The sequence below is a fragment of the Psammomys obesus genome, unplaced genomic scaffold (assembly GCF_907164565.1).
Source record: "Psammomys obesus unplaced genomic scaffold, mPsaObe1.curated_primary_1811, whole genome shotgun sequence".
NCBI classification, from domain to species: Eukaryota; Metazoa; Chordata; class Mammalia; order Rodentia; family Muridae; genus Psammomys; species Psammomys obesus.
This window is the reverse complement of record NW_026596158.1, coordinates 8,749,529-8,768,124: the sequence shown is the minus strand read 5'-3', so window position 1 is coordinate 8,768,124 and position 18,596 is coordinate 8,749,529. Positions and strand designations below refer to the sequence as shown.

Sequence of the window (18,596 nt, the reverse complement as noted above, 5' to 3'; positions counted from 1 at the left end):
GAATCAATTAAAATTAAAAACTCAGTGTGAGGGGAAATTATAATTGAAGAAAACAAACACTTGAGCAAAAAACAAGAAAGTTCTAAGTTTTGGGCCAGTTGTGACAATTCAGGCTGTAGTTGCTACAGTATATTGGGAGACCCTTTCCAGAAAGAGCTGACAAGTATCTTGTAGCCAGATAGTTTTGAATTTTAGCCAATATTAATCCAGTTTCTATCAAGAAGAATGCCCTTTCTATTTTTGGCAACTTAGTATTCCATCCTTTGGTTTTTTTCCCCCATTTTCTCATTGAACTTTCTTGGAAAAGGCATGGAGAAGAGCCATCACCCTTAAACACATAATCCATGTGTTTAATGACAGTCATGTTACAATGAGAGCCATGACTATGACAACCAAAACAAAGCCAAAAGGAATCCAAGCACCCTCTGCCACGGCGTTTTAATTTTAGATGCAGTTCCTGGTCTAGCTCTGTCTAAAGTCTGACTGCCTCTAGTTTTGCCTCTCTATCTTGAAATGTCTCCACAGCCATGCCCCTGTTGCTGTTCTTTGACAGCTGAGCCAGCTAGCAGCAGTAGAGAGCAAAGCGTGTGTATACCTGGCAATAGATGCTTTATTTATTTCATTGTTTGGTTTTGGCTTCTTTGTCAAAAATCAAGGCTTGTAGGAGTGTAGGTTTATTTTTGGATTAATCTGGCTGTTTGTATGCCAATACCATGCAGTTTTTATTACTATTGCTCTGTAGTATAGCTTGAGATCAAGGATGTTGATTTGACCAGATGTTTTCCTATTGTATAGAATTGTTTTGCCTAACCTGGGTCTTTTAGTTTTTCATGTGGCGTTAATAATTGCTCTTTATAGGTATGTAAAGAATTGTGTCAGAATTCTGATGGGAATTGCATTGAATCTGTAATTGGCTTTTGGCAGCATGGCCGTTTTTACTATGTTCATCCTACTGATCCACATGTCTTCTTAAATCTTCTTCAATTTATTTCTTCAAAGACTTGAAGTTCTTGTCATACAGATCTTTCACTTGTTTGGTTAGAGTTTCACCAAGATATTTTATATTATTTGTTGCTATTGTGAAGGGTTTTGCTTCCCTAATTTCTTTCTGAGTCCTTTTGTAAAAAGGGCTAGTTTAAAGGAGGGCTACTGACTTTTTTTGAGTTAGTTTTATATCCAGACACTTTGTTGAAGGTGCTTATCAGCTGTAGAAGTTCTCTGGTAGAATTGTGGGGTCAGATATGTATACTATCATATCATCTGCAAATACCGATGATTTGATTTCATTTCTTCTAATTTGTATCTCCTTGATCTTCTTTACTTGTCTTATTGCTCTAGCTAGAACTTCAAGAGTTCTACTTGAAGAGATATGGCAAAAGTGGATAGCCTTGCCTTGTCCCTTATTTTAGCAGGAATGCTTTAAGTTTCTCTCCATTTAACTTGATATTGGCTGTTGGCATGCTGTATATTGCATTTATTATGTTTAAGTATGTGCCTTAAATCCCTGATCTCTCGAGGACTTTAAACATGAAATTACATTGAATTTTGTCAAAGGCCTTTTCAGCATTTAACGAGATGATCATGTGTTTGTTTGTTTTTTTCTTTCCATTTGTTTATATGGTGGATTAAGTTGATGGATATCGAATGGCTGAGAAGCACTTAAAAAAATGATCAATGTCCTTAGTCATCAGAGAAATGCAAACCAAAACAACTGTAAAATTTCCATCCTACACCAGCCAGAATGTCTAAGATAAAAACTCAGTGACAACATATGCTGGAGAGGATGTGGAGAAAGGGGAAGACTCCCTCATCGCTGGTGGAAATGCAAATTTGTACAATCACCATTGAGCCAAATCAGGAGTTTTCTCAGAAAATTGGCAACAGTTCTACCTCAAGATCCAGCTATAACTCCTCAGCATATGCCCAAAAGATGCCCTACCACTCAACAAAGATATTTTCTCAATTATGTTCATACTGGCTTTATTCATAATAGTCAGAAACTGGAAACAACCTAGATTTCCCTCAAATGAAGAATGGATAAAGAAATTGTACATTTACACAAGGGAGCACTACTCACCTACTAAAAACAAAGAAATCATGAAATTTTCAGCAAAAGGGTAGAACTAGAAATGATCACTCAGACTCAGAAAGCACACATGGTATGTATTCACTTATAAGTGGATATTAGATCTATAGTACAGGATAACCATACTACAATCTACAGACCGGAAGAAGCTAAGTAACCAGGAGGACCCAAGGGAGGGTGCTCGACTGTCACTCAGAAGGGAAAATAGAATACACAATAGAAGTGAATGAAGAGAGGGAACTGGACAGAAGGAGTGAAGCAAGGATGGGTACTAGTTGTGAGAACAATGGGGAGGGAGGGATGAGAGGGTAGGAACAAGAAGGGAAACTGGGAGGGGCATCTCTGTCAAACTGGAGGCCTGTGACAGGACAGGGTAGGCACCTAGGGGGATATGGATGTGACCTAGCTGAGAGTCCTCACAGAGGGGGACATAAAGACTGAGGTCCACCTCCTAGGTAGGCAGGACTACTGGAAGGAGGAGAACACTGGCCCACTGATGGAACCTGTGACCCAAAAAGTACCCTGCCTGCAGGGATAATGAGGGAACAAAGATCGAGGAAAAGTCCAAACAATAATTGGCTCAACCTGAGACCCACCCCATGGTAGAGAGAGACAGTCCCTGACATTAATAATGATACTCTGCTATGCTTTCAGGAGCCTTACTTGACTGTCATCTGGGATACTCCAGCCAGGAGTGGATCCAGACAGATGCTGGGCTTTGCAGCCAAGCATGGAGCAGAGATTCGGGGCTCCTGTGGAAGTGTTGGGAGAAACATGAAAGGACACATACAAGACAGGAATCTCATAAGAAGACCAACAGAGGCAACTAATACAGTCCCATGGGGCTATCAGAGACCGAGACATCAACTAAGAATCATGCATGATCTGGACCTAGGCCCCCAGCACACATAGAGCTGATGGGCTGCTTGGTCTTCATATGAGGCACCTGATGAGTGGAGGAGGGTTTTTCTAATGTGGACTCTATTACCTGCTTCTGGATCCCTTTCCCTGGCCGTGCTACCTTGCCTGGCCTCATGGGATGAAGATATGCTCAGTCCTGATGTGACTTGATGTACTGGTAAAGGTTAAAGGTGTGGAGGGGGCTCCCTTTTCTGGGGGAAAAGGGAGACAGAAAGGGGAAAGAGGAAAGGGGAGGCTAGGAGGAGGGGAGAGAATGTAAAGTAAATAAACTAATATAAATTAAAAAAAAGTTTGGGTTATTCTGCTGGGAGCTCATTCCCCCCACAAAATTATGATAAAGTATGACTTAGAGGGCGTGAATACATAAAATTACTCGGGCAACATTTGTCATAGTAAATTAAAAATGAATGTTAGAATATATAATGTTTATTATTATTTGCTCTATAATTATTAAAATGATATTATTTGACCCATTGTCATAAATAATAAGACACAGACACCTGTTAGATTTTATAATTGTTTTATTACCTTGGGCCAGGCAGATATTTCTCTCTATGCTGTCTCAATAAATTCACCGTCCATCTCCCAGCCTCCATCCAATGCCATTTGCTTTAACCATCTTTATCTAAGCTACCTTTTATCTATAATCCTGTGAATACTTTCTTTTATTCTTTATCTGGGCCTTTCCATGCCATTCTTGGAGTCCTTCTCCTGCCCCACATGGTTCTTTTTCCATGCTAATCCATCCTGGAGTCCTCCTCCCTCCTCTCTTCTCATCCATCTGTTTCTCATGATTTTTCCTGTTCTCAAATCCTGGGCACCTTATCCATGCCTACCTCATTCTGCCCTGCCTAGATAGGCCTTCAATGAACCAGTTCAGTAAAATGTCTTAGGCAGTTTCACAAAGTAAGGATAGGTGTAACCATATCTTGAGAGCCAGTAATTAGCATCAAAATAAACCGGCAGAAGAACCCCAACATCTAAGAAAGAAATTTAATTTTTTCAATGAATTATATAACCTTCATATTATTCTTCTGTAATATTTTAGGAGCTTTATCCTCTATAATGCCTGTTGCTTAAGTGAGCCCACCTCTGCTTGTCTCTTCTCCATTGCTTTGTGATCATAACAGCCTATGAACTACTTTATCAGTCACTGACATTCTTTTCTTAAGCTCTAGGATTCTAAACAACTACTAGTTACCAATCAAGCATCTGAGTTATTTCCCTTCAGTAAGAAGTTTCAGTTTATCTCATGCCACAAAATAATGAGATATGAAAATAGAAGGAACTCTACTGTCATTCTAAAAGGTAAGATTTCTTCTGAAAAATCACTGAGAATAAGAATCTGTTAAATTCATGCTTGATAGACAATCTGTTCTCACAATGCTCTATTCACCCAGTAGAATATAAGAGAATATTTTTTAATCAAAGAAGGACAGAATATAGGCAACATGGATGAACATGGTGACACATCTTTAACACTAGCATTTTGTAGGCAGAGAAAGCAAGAAATCCATGAGTTTATGCCATACCGGTCTACTTATGGGGCTGCAAGTCAACGAAGGATACATAGTAAGATACTTTTACAGAAAGAGAATAACATTAATCTCAAACATGAAATACAACTAATAGTTCCAGAACAAAAATATTTCAATACAATTAAATGAAGAATTTTGAACTCACAGAATCACATCATATTATACCTGAAAAAGAAATTTTAAAAACATTTAAAACGGTATGATACTGGTTTTAACCACTGCATTTAAGTTACTACCAGGGATTAATTTTAACCTTTAACTAAAATTTAAATGACTACGCTTTCTTGAATGGGTTTTGTGCCTGATGTCAAGACAGGAGTTCTTATCTGGCCGTAGCAAAATAATGTAGCACTTGGGGGCAAAGATCAAGCAAAGGAGTGCTACACTGGAAGCCAAGACAGAGAAGACTTCCATAGCCACCATGACTTTCCCCTTGGTGCTGTGGTAGACAGGGAGGAAGGTGACCCAGACACAGAAGAATACCTGCATGCTAAAGGATAGAAATTTGGCTTCATTGAATGTGTCTGGCAGTTTCCTGGACAAGAAGGCCATGGTGTAACTCCCAAGTGCCAAAGAGCAGAGGTATCCCAGAACACAGTGGAAGGCAACTGCTGAACCTTTGTTGCACATAATGATGATGTGGCCATGTTCAGCATGAGTATCTTGATCAATGAAGGGTGGAGAGGTGACCAGCCAGATTCCACACAGAACAAGTTGGATCAGGGTGCAGATAGGAATGATGAAATTAGGGGCTCTTGATACTACTAACCACCTCACGATGCCAGCTGGAACAGTGACTCTGAATGCAATAACCACTGTAATAGCTTTGGCCAACACTGTGGAGAGAGCCACAGTGAACAAAATTCCAAATGCTATCTGCTGCAAGATGCAGGTGGCTGTGTTGGGCTGGCCAATAAAGAGCAAGGAACTGAGGAAACAGCTGATCAGTGTCAATAGCAGGGTGTAGCTGAGAGCCCGGTTATTGGCCTTGACAATAGGTGTGTTTCTGTGCCTCACAAAGAGTACAAGAACCACAGTCGTGATTACAGAGAAGCACAGTGCTGTGATGGTGAGAGCCATCCCCAAGGGGTCTCCATAGGCCAAAAAGCTCACAGATTTCTGGAGGCAGTAGTTCTTCTCTGAGTTTGCATAGTGACTTTCTGGACACTTTGCACACTGATCCATATCTGTTCAGAAATTAAGGTCATTGTGAATCAATCCTAAGTTTTTCCCTTTCCCCCTAAATACTTACTCAGCCTCAGCTCTTTGAAATAATTTCTGAATCTTATTGTTTCAGAAGCAAATATGTAAGTACTCTGTGAATGATTTCAAATCTATATAGCCCTGATTGCATACAGTGAGAAAAATCAGACTACTCTTTTTCTTGTCTTTCTATGCTCTTTTCGAATTTGTGACTCTGTTGCATCTACTTTATAAATCATAAGATTATAAAATTATACTGTATAATCCTACTTTGATTCATTCATCACTTTTAGAATAGTCCTTATTTCTGTATAGATATTTTGTACAATATGGACAATATTTTTGAAATTAGTTTCAGATATCGTGTTCTCAGATATGGAACCTATATTTACTTATTTTTCTCAAGTCCCATGGGTATTCCAGTTCAGTTTGTACTCTGATTTTGAAATAATAAATGCCATTATATTCCTGAATTTTAAATCCTTCAATAGTAATATATATATATATATATATATATATATATATATATATAATAGTCACATTTTCTATAACATTATTTGTTAATATATAGGGAGAGAACTATTGAAATATTTCTAGATATTCAAAACTAAATTTTGAATACATTGCTCCTAGCCATTTGTGTCTTTTATTTCAAATTAAGAATGTATATACACTCAATTTATAATGAAATATTTCTATTTCATTAAATCTTTATTTCTGAAACCTATCACATCAGTGTATTTTCTCTGCTTTATATTTTGAGGTGAACATCTTTTATTTCCTGAAAACCAAACCTTTCTTTTGATATCTTGAGTTTTTTCTTTAGTGATATTTTTTTTTTTCAAGATATTGGCTCAAGCTTATCACACACTGACAACAACTTATTTTTATTCTATCATGGATGTCTTTTGTTGGTTTTCTGTTGTATAATGAATGCTTTAAGTTTAGAATTTCATTTTTACTTTATTAAGTCATATGACATGTTTTATTAACTAATTTATATAAGGATAACACTTCTCTTTGAAGATAGGTTTCTATCATTCTGTAATATTAAATTAGTGATATTTTGATTTTTTAATTTTGTCATTTATATGTTCATGCTACTTTGATTTGAGTATAGTTTCAAAATATAATCACTAAAAGGAAAAGGTAGGGTTTTATATTCATGACTAAAATGCTTCTAATGTGTGCATACTGAATATATTCATGGACCTACCATGTAGCTCAAATTCAAAAGAGGGATATTTTTAAAAGGTATTTTAAAAGGGTATTACCCAATACTATTAATCCAAATTAAATTTCATGGTGGGAGATGGCCATATCACATAAGGAGGAACTCCATGCTGCCCTTTAACTTAATCTACTTCTTGTCAATCAGCCTTCTAAATTTCTGTGTGTATGCAAATAGACAAGTCTCATTCTCATTCTTATCAAAGTTGCTACTCTTCATAGTTATCTGTGATTAAGGCCAAGAAATATGAGAAAAAGCTGTGGTTTAATTCTTATCTGTAAACCAAGACCTTCAAACACCTACTCGAATGTACAAGCAATATAATGGAAATGAAGGGGAAATGATTGTAAGATGAGGATTGTGAATTGCCTGCTTCCAGGACACAGACGCATTGAAAATATCTCAACAATTGGATAAGTTCTCTGGCTAGTTCTGCATAAATATGGGCTGAAGAAGAGTAAGGAAATTATGTTATCTGTTAATTATCTCCTGCAAAGATAATCAAATATAGGAGAAAATAATTATTCAGTTGTGTAAAATTTGACAGCTATACCAGGATCGAAGGTGCAGTCTTCATGCAAGGTCATGAAGATGAGAGTGATTAAACCACATAGGCCACACACAAATGTAAAAATAATCCTTAAACTACTAAAAGAACAAATAAGGATGAAATGACTTGACACACGTTGGTAGTAGGGTTTGGAGGAAGTGTACCTCGATTATATTGAATATATATGAGAAACTGAAAAAATAAAAAAGGGAACTTTACAAAAATAAAGCAAATGAAGGTCATGCCTATCAGAAAACCAGGCAGGACTTTCTCCTTGCTCTGTTCCCCTAGATCTTATTCCTTAATCTCATCTTTAGCGCTGAAACAGAAAACTACTTGCACCTTCCTTGTCTCCTTGCCAACATCTTCTGTGGATCCCATAGACCATCCTCTCCTATTTTACTTGCCCCCAAACATTGCTGTATCCCACCTTTCAACCCCACATGGTATCTGGTCAACCACAGGACACTGCGTGATTACCAGGCAGCTTGCCCACAGACTTTCTCCTGTCTCTGTTAGACCGAATCCCTGATCAGTTCCCCAGCTCTGTAGCAAAATAGCTTTGTAGCCTTTTGAACACTTGGGCTACCATCCCCTGTGGATTCCATAGATCTTCCTCCTCTAACCTTCCCCTCACCGTTTGTTGCTTTGTTCAGATTCTAACTCTACCTGACAACCTTTGCTACATAAGAGCTGCTCTTCTCAGGGCAGCAAGCAGGCTGAGATCAGCAACAAGACCCTAAGATCCAATTCCCCAGTCTCATTTCCAGCTCTATAGAAGAAAATTTTTGTCTGCCTTTGCTCTCTGATCCTGTCCTCAATTTATCACAAGAACCTTCTCCTCCAACTTTTCTTTCCCCAACTTTTTCAGTATGCCAAACTGCAACACCAGTAGGCATTCCCTGTCAACACACTACCTGAGCAGGCAAGTAAAGCAGGCAACATAGAGCTATCACAATTTCCAAAAATTCAGAGAAGAAACAAAAAATAAGAAATAAAACACCCATACAACAATGACAAATATTCAGATATCAGCTCCTAGACATATAAACATCCCTAACCCAAATATCTAGGTGATGGCCTAACAACACAATAACAGCCAAGGCAATATCTCTACAGTAGAACCCAGCTATCCTATCACAGCAGGCTTTTCATATTTCAACATAGCTGAGGTACTAGTAAAAAACCTTAACACAGACTATGTAAAGATGGTAAGAGTCCTTAAAGAGAACATAGATAAATCTGATAAAAAAAAAAAACAAGAAAAACACAAAAATGGAGAAATGACTAAATCACTTAAGGAAAGCCAAAGACCACAAAAGTTGTAGGGAACAAAACTGTTCAAGACCTGAAAATGGAAATAAACACACCACACACACACACACACACACACACACACACACACACACACACACAAACTGAGAACGAAATATTTAGAAATTAAAAAAATAAAGAGTCAAGATGTACTAACAGCATACAATACATGGAAGAGAGAATCTAGGCATTTGAGATGTTAGAAAAAAAATGGATCCACCAATCAAAGAAAATGATAATCCAAAAACTCCTGAAAAATATCCAAGAAATCTAGGAAAAACAAATGTACTTTGAAAAACAAATGTAAGTATAATAGGTGTAAGGGAAGGAGAAGAAATTTATCACAAAGATCCATAATAGGTTTTCAACAAAATTATAGAAAAAAATTTCTGATCTAAAGAAGGAGAAGCATATAAAAGTACATGAAGCATAGAGAACACCAAATATATTGGGCTATAAATTAAAAACATCTCACCACATAATAATGGAAACACTAAACATATAGAGTAAAAAATATTAAACGCTGAAAACATAAAAAAATAAAGTAGCTTATAACGGCACACATATTAGAATTTCACTTGATCTCACACTAGAGAACATAAGTCTAGAAGGGCCTGGACGGAAGTATTACAGTGTGCAAAACATCATAGGTGTCATCACAGATGACTATACTCAGCAAATTTTCAAATCAACATGCATGGGAAAATAAAATGTTCACGATAAAGTCAAATTTAAATAATGTCTAAAATTCAAACCTATAAATGTGACAAGTAGGAAAACTACACTTTTCAGAGGTTAATGACAGTGACAAAAACAAAGGAAATGAAAAACTTCACAGCATAATGAAAAGGGTAAACACACATACACACAGAGAAAGATAGAGACTACCACCACTACCACCAGCAGCAACACCAACAACAAAATAAAAATCAATAATCATTAGTCGTTGATATTTCTCAGTATCAATTCCAATTCTCCAATAAAAGATATAAAGCAACAGAGTGAAGGTGGAAAGATGTTCTTTCCTTCTGCTGGATCAAAAAAAAAAAAAAGCTGTTGTAGACACTTAAAAAATAGACTGTTGCCAAACACAATCAAGAGGGATGGGAAAGGATGCTACATACTCATCAAAATAAAAATCTACCAAGATGACATTTCAACTGTTAATATCTATGCCCCAAATGCAAGAGAATCAAGTTGGCAAAGAAAAAAAAACATTATTAGACTTTACATCACCATTCACCCTCACACACTGACAGTGGGATATCTCAGTACCCCACTCTCACCAATGTACAGGTCATCCAGACAAAAACCAAACAGAGAAATACTGGAGCTAGCAGATGGTTTTTTTGTTCTTAATTTTTAAAATTTATTTCTTCAGTTTACATCCTGATTGCATCCTCCCCCTTCACTCCTCCTTGTCCCTTTTCACATATTGTTCTCCCAATTCTCTTCTTTCTTTATCCTCAGAGAAGCTGGAAGTTCCCCATGGGCACTAACCTGCCCTGGCACATTAAGTTGCTGAACATCCTCTCCCTCTGAGGCTAGACAACACAGCCCTATTAGGGGATTGGGACCTGAAGTGAAGAATCAGGGTCAGAGAGGTCCCTGATCCGGTTGTTCAGGGATCCACATGAAGACCAAGTTGAATATCTGCTCCTTATGTGCAGGGGGCTTAGGACCAGTCCATGCATGTTCTTTGATTGGTGGTTTAGTTTTTGTGGGCACCCGTGGGTTCAGGTCAGTTGACTCTGTGGATTTCCTTGTGATATCCTTGAGCCCTCTGGCTCCCTAAGTCTTTCCCAGCTCTTTTATAGGACTCCCCTATCTCTGTCTATTATTTGGCTATGGGTTTCTACATCTGTTTCCATCAGCTGCTGGGAGGATGTCTGCATGTAGACAAATGCAAATAGATACATGTTTATCACCCTGAACAAAACTCAATTCCAAATGAATCAAAGACAGTCAACATGAAACCAGATAGACCAAATCTAATAGAATAGAAAGTGGGAAAGAGCCTTGAACTTCTTGGCATAGGAGACAACTGCCTGAATAGAACTCCAACAGCTCAGGCACTAAAATCAACAATTAATAAACGGGACTTCAAGAAACTGAAAAGCTTCTGTAAATTAAAGGACACTGTCAATAAGACAAAATAGGACCTTTTCCAATATAATGGGAAAAGGTCTTCACTAACCCTTAATCAAACAGATGTTTCATATCCAAAATATATAAAGAATTCACAAAACTAAAGACCAACAAATCAAATAATCCAATTAAAAAGTTGAATACAGACCTAAACCAAGAATTTTCAACAGAAGAATCTCAAATGACTGAGAAACACTTAAAGAAATGTTCAATGTCCTTAGTAATCAGGAAAATATAAATTAAAACAACCCTGAGATTCCATCTTACACCTGTAAAAATGGCCAAGATCAAGATCAAAAACTCAAATGGCAGCACATGCTGGTGAGGTTTTGGAAAGAAAGGGGACCACTCCTCCATTGCTGGTGGGAGTGCAAACCTGTACAACCACTTTTTAAATCAATCTGGCATTTTCTTAGAAAATTGCTAACAGATGTTTTAAACCAAAAGGACCTAATATCTTTACAGAAAATTTCATCCAAACCCAAAAGAATATACCTTCCTGTTAGCACCTCATGGACCTTTCTCCAATACTGACCACATACAAAACAAATCTCAACAGATACTGAAATAATCCTTTGCATCTTAAAAGATGACCATTGATTAAAGATGGACTTTCATAACAACAGATATAACAGAAACTAATACAAATTCATGGAAACTGAACAACTATCATAACTATCTAATGAATGAAAAAAATTGATGAAGAAAGTAATAAAGAAAGCCATTAAAGTTTTATAGACTTCAATGAAAATAAATACAGAGCATACCAAAGTTTGGAACACAAAAATGTTAATAGTTCTTGTGCCTAAATAAAAAATGGAATAAATCTTTTTAATTAAATTTTTATTTTTTATATTAATTACAGTTTGTTTACTTTGTATCCCAGCTGTAGCCCCTCTTTCATTCTCTCCAAATCCCACCCTCCCTCCCTCATCGCCTCCCTGACCCTCTCTAAGTCCACTGATAGGGGTCTTTTCTGAGACCGATTTTCCAACTGAGGACCATGCATGGATATAACCTAGAACCACTGTTCCAATGTAGCCCATGGCAGCTCAGTATCCAAGTGGGTCCCCTAGTAAGGGGAATAAGGACTGTCTCTGACATGAACTTAGTGGTTGGCTCTTTGACCTCACCCCTCCCTCTGAGGGAGGAGCATCCTTGCTAAGCCACAGAGGAGGACATTGCAGCCAGTCCTGAAGATACCTGATAAGCTAGGGTAAAAATAAATCTGATACTAAAATCTTATATTAAGAACTTAACATCTTAGTTATTCTGACAGGCCTCAGACGGAATCTCAGAGTTGTTTTGATTTGCATTTCTCTGTTGACTAAGAACACTGAGCATTTCTTTAAGTGCTTCTCCACCATTTGAGATTACTCTGTCGAGAATTCTGTTTAGCTTTGTAACCCATTTTTAATTGGATTGTTTGGTTTGTTGGAATTCAGTTTCTTGAGTTCTTTATATATTATGGATATTAGCTCTTTGTTGCATGTTGGATTGGTGAAGTTCTTTTCCCAATCTGTAGACAGCTGTTGTTCTATTGATAGTATACTTTGCTTTACAGAAGCTTTTCAGTTTTAAGAGGTTCCATTTATTAATTGTAGATATTAGATCCCGAGATGTTAGTGTTCTGTTTAGGAAGTTGTTTCCTGTGCCAATGAGTTCATGTGGGCCCACTAGTTATGGGAGTGGGGGATATCTCTGAAATGGAATATGTTACTTGCTTTTTGATCTCTTCCCCCTGATTGGACTTTCCTACCAGGTCACATGGGAGGAAGATGAACTCAGTCCTTGTGAATAGATGAACTGGTGTATCTGGGTAGGAGGGCTTCCCTATTCTGAAGAACAGGCAAGAGGGGATACAACAGGGAGGGTGGGACTGGAAGGAGAAGAATGAGGGGCTTATAACCAAGATGTAAACTTAATTAATTAATAATAATAAAAAACTTAACAGAACACTTGAAGAGCTTTATAACAAAAGAAGTAATCATACCCAGCAGTGTCACTTGTGAGAAATAATAAAACACAGGCCTCAAATAAAAAAAATAGAATTAAGAAATCACTGCAAAGATTCAATGAAGCAATAAGTTGGTTCTATTAGAATTTTTGGGCAGAGTGCAGGGAATCTTACGAAATAAGACAGAAAGGCATGGAGGGGACAGGAGCTCCATGAGGAGAGGGAAAAAAACCTGGGCACAGGGATCTTTTCAGAGACTGATAATCCAACCAAAGACCATTAATGAAATTAATCTAGAACTCCTGCACAAATGTAGCCCATGGCAGCTCAGTCTCCAAATGAGTTCTGTAGTAATGGGAAAAGGGACTGTCTCTGACATGAACTCACTGGCCTGCTCTTTGATCCACCTCTTCCTGAGGGGGGAGCAGCCTTACTAGGCCACAGAAGAAGACAATGCAGCCTATCCTGTTGAGACCTGATAGACTAGAATCAGATGGTAGGGGAGGAGGACTATCAGTGGACTAGGGGAGGGGCATGGGTTGACAAGAGGGAGGGAGGATGAGGTTGTGAGGGTCCATGAGAGGTGGCTACAGTTGGGATATAAACTGAATAAACTGTAATTAATTAACTAATTAAAAAAAAGAAAATAAGATCAACAAATCCTCATTCCATGTAACTAAAAGATGGAGAAAGAATACTCAAGTTAACAAAATCAGAAAAGAAAGGGGGCTTAACAACAGACACTGAAGGAATCTAGACAATAATAAGGACATTTTAACAACCTTTACTGCACCAATTTAGGAAATCCAAAAGTAAGGAATAATTTTATCATTAGTACTACTTACCAAGGTAAATAAATATCAGATACATGATTTAAATAGACCAGTAATACATAGCAAAATAAAAGCACTCATTGAAATCTCTCAAACTGACCACGACAAGATGGTTTAAGTGCAGAATTCTCCAAGAGTGTCAAAGAAGACTCAATGCCAATAATTTGAGGGCAAATTTTTCCACAAGAAGAAACATAAGAAATACTTCTGAATTTATTTCATGAGGTCACAGTTACCTTGATGTTCAACCCACATAAGGACTATAAAAGACAAAGAATTACAGACTAAGTTTGCTTATGAGCACAGAAGTGAACTTATACAATAAAATGATTGTATACTGAATCCAAAAGCACATTAATGAGGCTCTATTCCAGAGATTCAGGGATTTCTCTATATAAAAATATAAATAAATAAGTCAGTCCGTAAGCAAGTAAGTAAATAAATAAATGATATCCAATAAATAAATGATCTAAAAGAAAAAATAATCATGTCATTATATATAAAAAGTATTTTGAAAAAATCTAATATACCATCATGATAAAATGTCTTGAGGAGGTTGGAGACACAAGAGAGATACTTAAACATAATGAGGGCAATTTACAACAAGCCCATAGCCAACATCAGATTAAATGAAGAGAAACTGAAAGTATTTCATAAATCCAGGAACAAAACAAGTTTTTCTATTCTCAGTATATCTATTGAATGTAGAACTTGAAATTATATCAAATGAGCAGAGGGCCAGAATTCTTATAGAAGAAGAGGGAAATAGAAAGACCTGAAGGGGACAGGAACTCTACAAAGAGATCAACAGAGCCAAAATACCTGGGCCCAGGTGTGGCCTGCAGAGACCTATACTCCAACTAAGGACCAAGAATGGGGAGGACTTTGACCCTAGATTCAAAGGACCCATTGGCTCCTCAGTTTCAAAGGGACTTTCCTAGTAAGGGATACAGAGGCTGTCTCTGACATGAACTCAGTGGCCTGTTCTTTGTTCACCTCCCCCTGGGGGGTGCAATCTTGCCAGGCCACAGAGGAAGGTGATGCAGCCAGCCTTGATGAGGCCTGATAAGCTAGGGTCAGATAGATGGAGAGGAGGTTCTCCACTATCAGAGGACTAGAGAAAGGTCATAGGGGAAGAAGAGGGAGGGTGGGTGGAAGTGGGAGGAGATGAGGGAGGGTACTACAGTAGGGATACAAAGTGAATTAACAGTAATAAATAAATATATAAATATTAAATTAAAAAATAAAAAAGACAATTGAAGTAGATTGAAAGATGAAAATCAAAAAAAAATAAGTCAGGGTATTGTTATTTGCAAATAACATGATAATATACATGAATGATCCTAATGCCTCCACCATAGCACTGGTATAGCTGAGAAACACTTTCAGCAACATGTCTGGATGCAAGGTTAACTAAGAAACGAGAATCAGTAGTGCTCCTATATACAAATGCCAAGTAGACTGAGAAAGAATTTTGGAAAACAACGCCTATCACAATAGCCTCAAAGAATATTGACTATCTTGGTGCTACTCTAACCATGTAAGTGAAAGACTTGTGTGACAAACACATCAAGTCTTTGAAGAAAGAAACTGAAGCCAGATATGAGAAGATGGAAAATTCTCCCATGCTCATGGATCAATAGAATTAACATAGTAAAAATGGGATACAAAATGAATAAAGTGTAATTAATAAAAGTTAAAAAAATGGCCATACTAGCAAAAGCAATTCACAGATACAATGCAATCCTCTAAAAATTACAACACATTTTTTGCAGTACCTTAAGGATATTTCTCAACTTCATACAAAAAAACATGATATTTAAAACAATTTTGAACAATAAAATAACCACTGGAGGTATCACCAGCCCTGATTGCAAGTTCTATTACAGAGGTATAATAATAAAATCTGCACAGTATTGGTATGAAAACAGACATGTTCAACGGAATTGAATTGAAATCCAACATATAAATCCAAACACATCTGGACACCTGAATTTTGATAAAGTGTCCAAAAATACATACTGGAAAAAAAAAAGAAAGCAACTTCATCAACTGGTCATGGTAAAACTAGATTTCTGCATAAAGAAGAATGCAGATAGTTCTATATTCATCATCTTGCACAAAACTCAACTCTAAATGGATCACATGACAATGTTGGACTTCTAATGCAGTTCATGTCTCCTCCAGGTCCTTCTATCCTTCACCCACAAGATTTCTTGAACTCTGCCTAATGTTTGGCTATGGGTCTCAGAATCTGTTTCAATCCACTGCTGTCTGGAGACTCTCAGAGGACAGTTATGGGAGGCTCCTGTCTGCAAGCATAGCAGAGTAGCAATGGTTGGCTCTCTCCTATGCGGTGAGGCTCAGGGAGGGACAGTCATTTTTTGGTCATTCCCTCAATCACTGCTGCACCTTTATCCCTGAATGTTTTTCATCTTTAAAAATGTGTTTATTTAAAAAAAAATTCAGTTATATACAAAAGTGTTTCTTCTCATTTCTCAAAACAAACACCGAATAGCCCATACACCCATAGCCTACCCAGCTTCAATGGTATTTCTGATAACCAGCCCATACTACCTTTTCAGGAAGTTAATGGCTCAGAAAAGACACTCCTACAGAATTTACCACCACTAATAAACTTTTTAGGGATCTCAAGAAGCTAACAAGTAGGTTCTTTCCGAGTGATTTTTTTTTCTGAACTAAACTTACCATTTGGGAAATAAAGAGAAAAACTCAAGAGAACAAGTGAGTAAATATCCTAGAAAAACTATTATCACATTAAGGGAAAATGAGAAAGCCCAAGTAGTCTTGATTATGTAACCCAGAGAGCCTTGAGCACATGGTTCTGGCACCCAAGTGCTGGGAACACAAGAGAATTTGCCCTCATGCTTGGCTAAAAATAATTTCTATAATGATATAACCATATACAATTCATGAGACCACATTATACTTCTCCAGTTTCCAGCTTGCTAGCCACACTTACGTGTATTTAGTACATACACAATGGAGCCAGTCTTAGATAATAAGCCAAAAAGAAATAATAATAATAATAACGAAGGCAAGAAATAGCTGCCTTCGAGAGGAAAGTAGGTAATACTTGACTCTTGACATATGAGTTTTTTTTCACCTACCTCTAACCAGACAATATACCTTGACAACACAGGCAAAGAGTAAACTCCAAGAATGTGTTTTATACCTTTAAATACTCAAATATTAAAGTTACCAAGCCACCACCACCCATTAAAAAATCTTTCTAATCAACAACGGAGCTAAACTGCCCATAATTTCACACAATTCTAACTTATCTCAGAATATAGAGAAAAATACAAAGTTTTAGCCTGATATGTTAGTATACATGAGTAACCCCAAAATATCTACCCAAGAATTACTGCAGCTGATAAACCCCTTCAGCAAAGTGGCTGGATATAAAACTAACAACAACAAAAACATCAGTAACCCTCCTGTATATGAAAGACAAAGGGGCCGAGAATGAAATTAGGGAAACAACACCCTTCACAATAGCCACTAATAACATAAAGTACCTTGGTGTGACTCTAACCAAGCAAGTGAAAGATCTGTTCAAAAAAGTCTTCAAGTCGCTGAAGAAAGAAATTGAAGAAGGTATCAGAAGATGGAAAGTTCTCCCATGCTCATGGATCCGTAGGATTAGCATCCTGCCAAAAGCAATCTAAATATTCAATGCAATTCCCAAAATACCAACACAATTCTTTACAGATCTTGAAAGAAAATTTCTCAACTTCATATGGAAACCCAAAAAACCCAGAATTTCTAAAATTCTGTACAACAGTAGATCATTTGGAGGTATCTCCATCCCTGATCTCAAGTTGTACTACAGAGCAATAGTAATAAAAACTGTGTGGTACTGGCATAGAAACAGAATGGTGGATCAGTGAAATCAAGTGGAAGACCCAGAAATAAACCCACATACTTACAGATACTTGATTTTTGACAAAGAAGGCAAAATCATACAATGGAAAAAAGACTGCATCTTCAACAAAGAGTGCTGGTTTAACTAGATGTCTACATGTAGAAAAATGCAAATAGATCCATACTTATCACCCTGCACAAAACTAATTTCCAAGTGGATCAAAGACCCCAATATAAAACCAGACACACTAGACTTGTTAGAAGAAAAAGTGGGGAAGATCCTTGAACTCATTGGCACAAGAGACAACTTCAAGAACAGAACACCAACAACACAGGCTCTAAGATCAGCAATCAATATATGGGACCTCATGAAACTGAAAAGCTTCTGTAAAGCAAAGGATCCTGTCATCAGAACAAAAGACAGCCTACAGATTGGGAAAGGATCTTCACCAACCCTGTATCTGACAGAGGGCTAATATCCAGAATATATAAAGGACTAGAGTAGTTGGACTTGGCAAGGGGCACAGTGGAGATGAGGAAGGGAGGGACTGGGAGGGAATGAGGGAGCGGGATACGGCTGGGATACAGAGTTAATAAAATGTAACTGATAAAAAAAAATTATAAAAAAGCAATAAATCAAGTAACCCAATTACAAAGTTGGGTACAGAGCTAAACAGAGAATTCTCAATAGACGAATATAGAATGGCAGAGAAACACTTAAAAATTGCTCAACATCCTTAGTAATTAGGGAAATACAAATCAAAACGACCCTGAGATTTCACCTTACACCCATCACAATAGCTAAGATCAAAAACTCAAGTGACAATACATGCAGGAGAGGATGTGGAGAAAGGAGACCACTACTCTATTGCCAGTGGTAACGTAAACTTGTACAACCACTTTGGAAATCAATCTGGCGCTTTCTCA

The 18,596-nt window shown here is 37.3% G+C and overlaps 1 protein-coding gene across 1 annotated transcript in view; it reads right to left on the bottom strand.

The window, feature by feature from the left end:
• Positions 1-4,800: 4,800 nt before the first annotated feature.
• The window catches only part of LOC129667287 (vomeronasal type-2 receptor 116-like), a 38,499-nt gene continuing 24,703 nt past the window's right edge, over positions 4,801-18,596 (bottom strand). The window contains exon 6 of the mRNA XM_055594849.1: positions 4,801-5,732. Within this exon, the coding sequence (XP_055450824.1) occupies positions 4,801-5,732 (932 nt within the window). The remainder of the gene's footprint in view (positions 5,733-18,596) is intronic.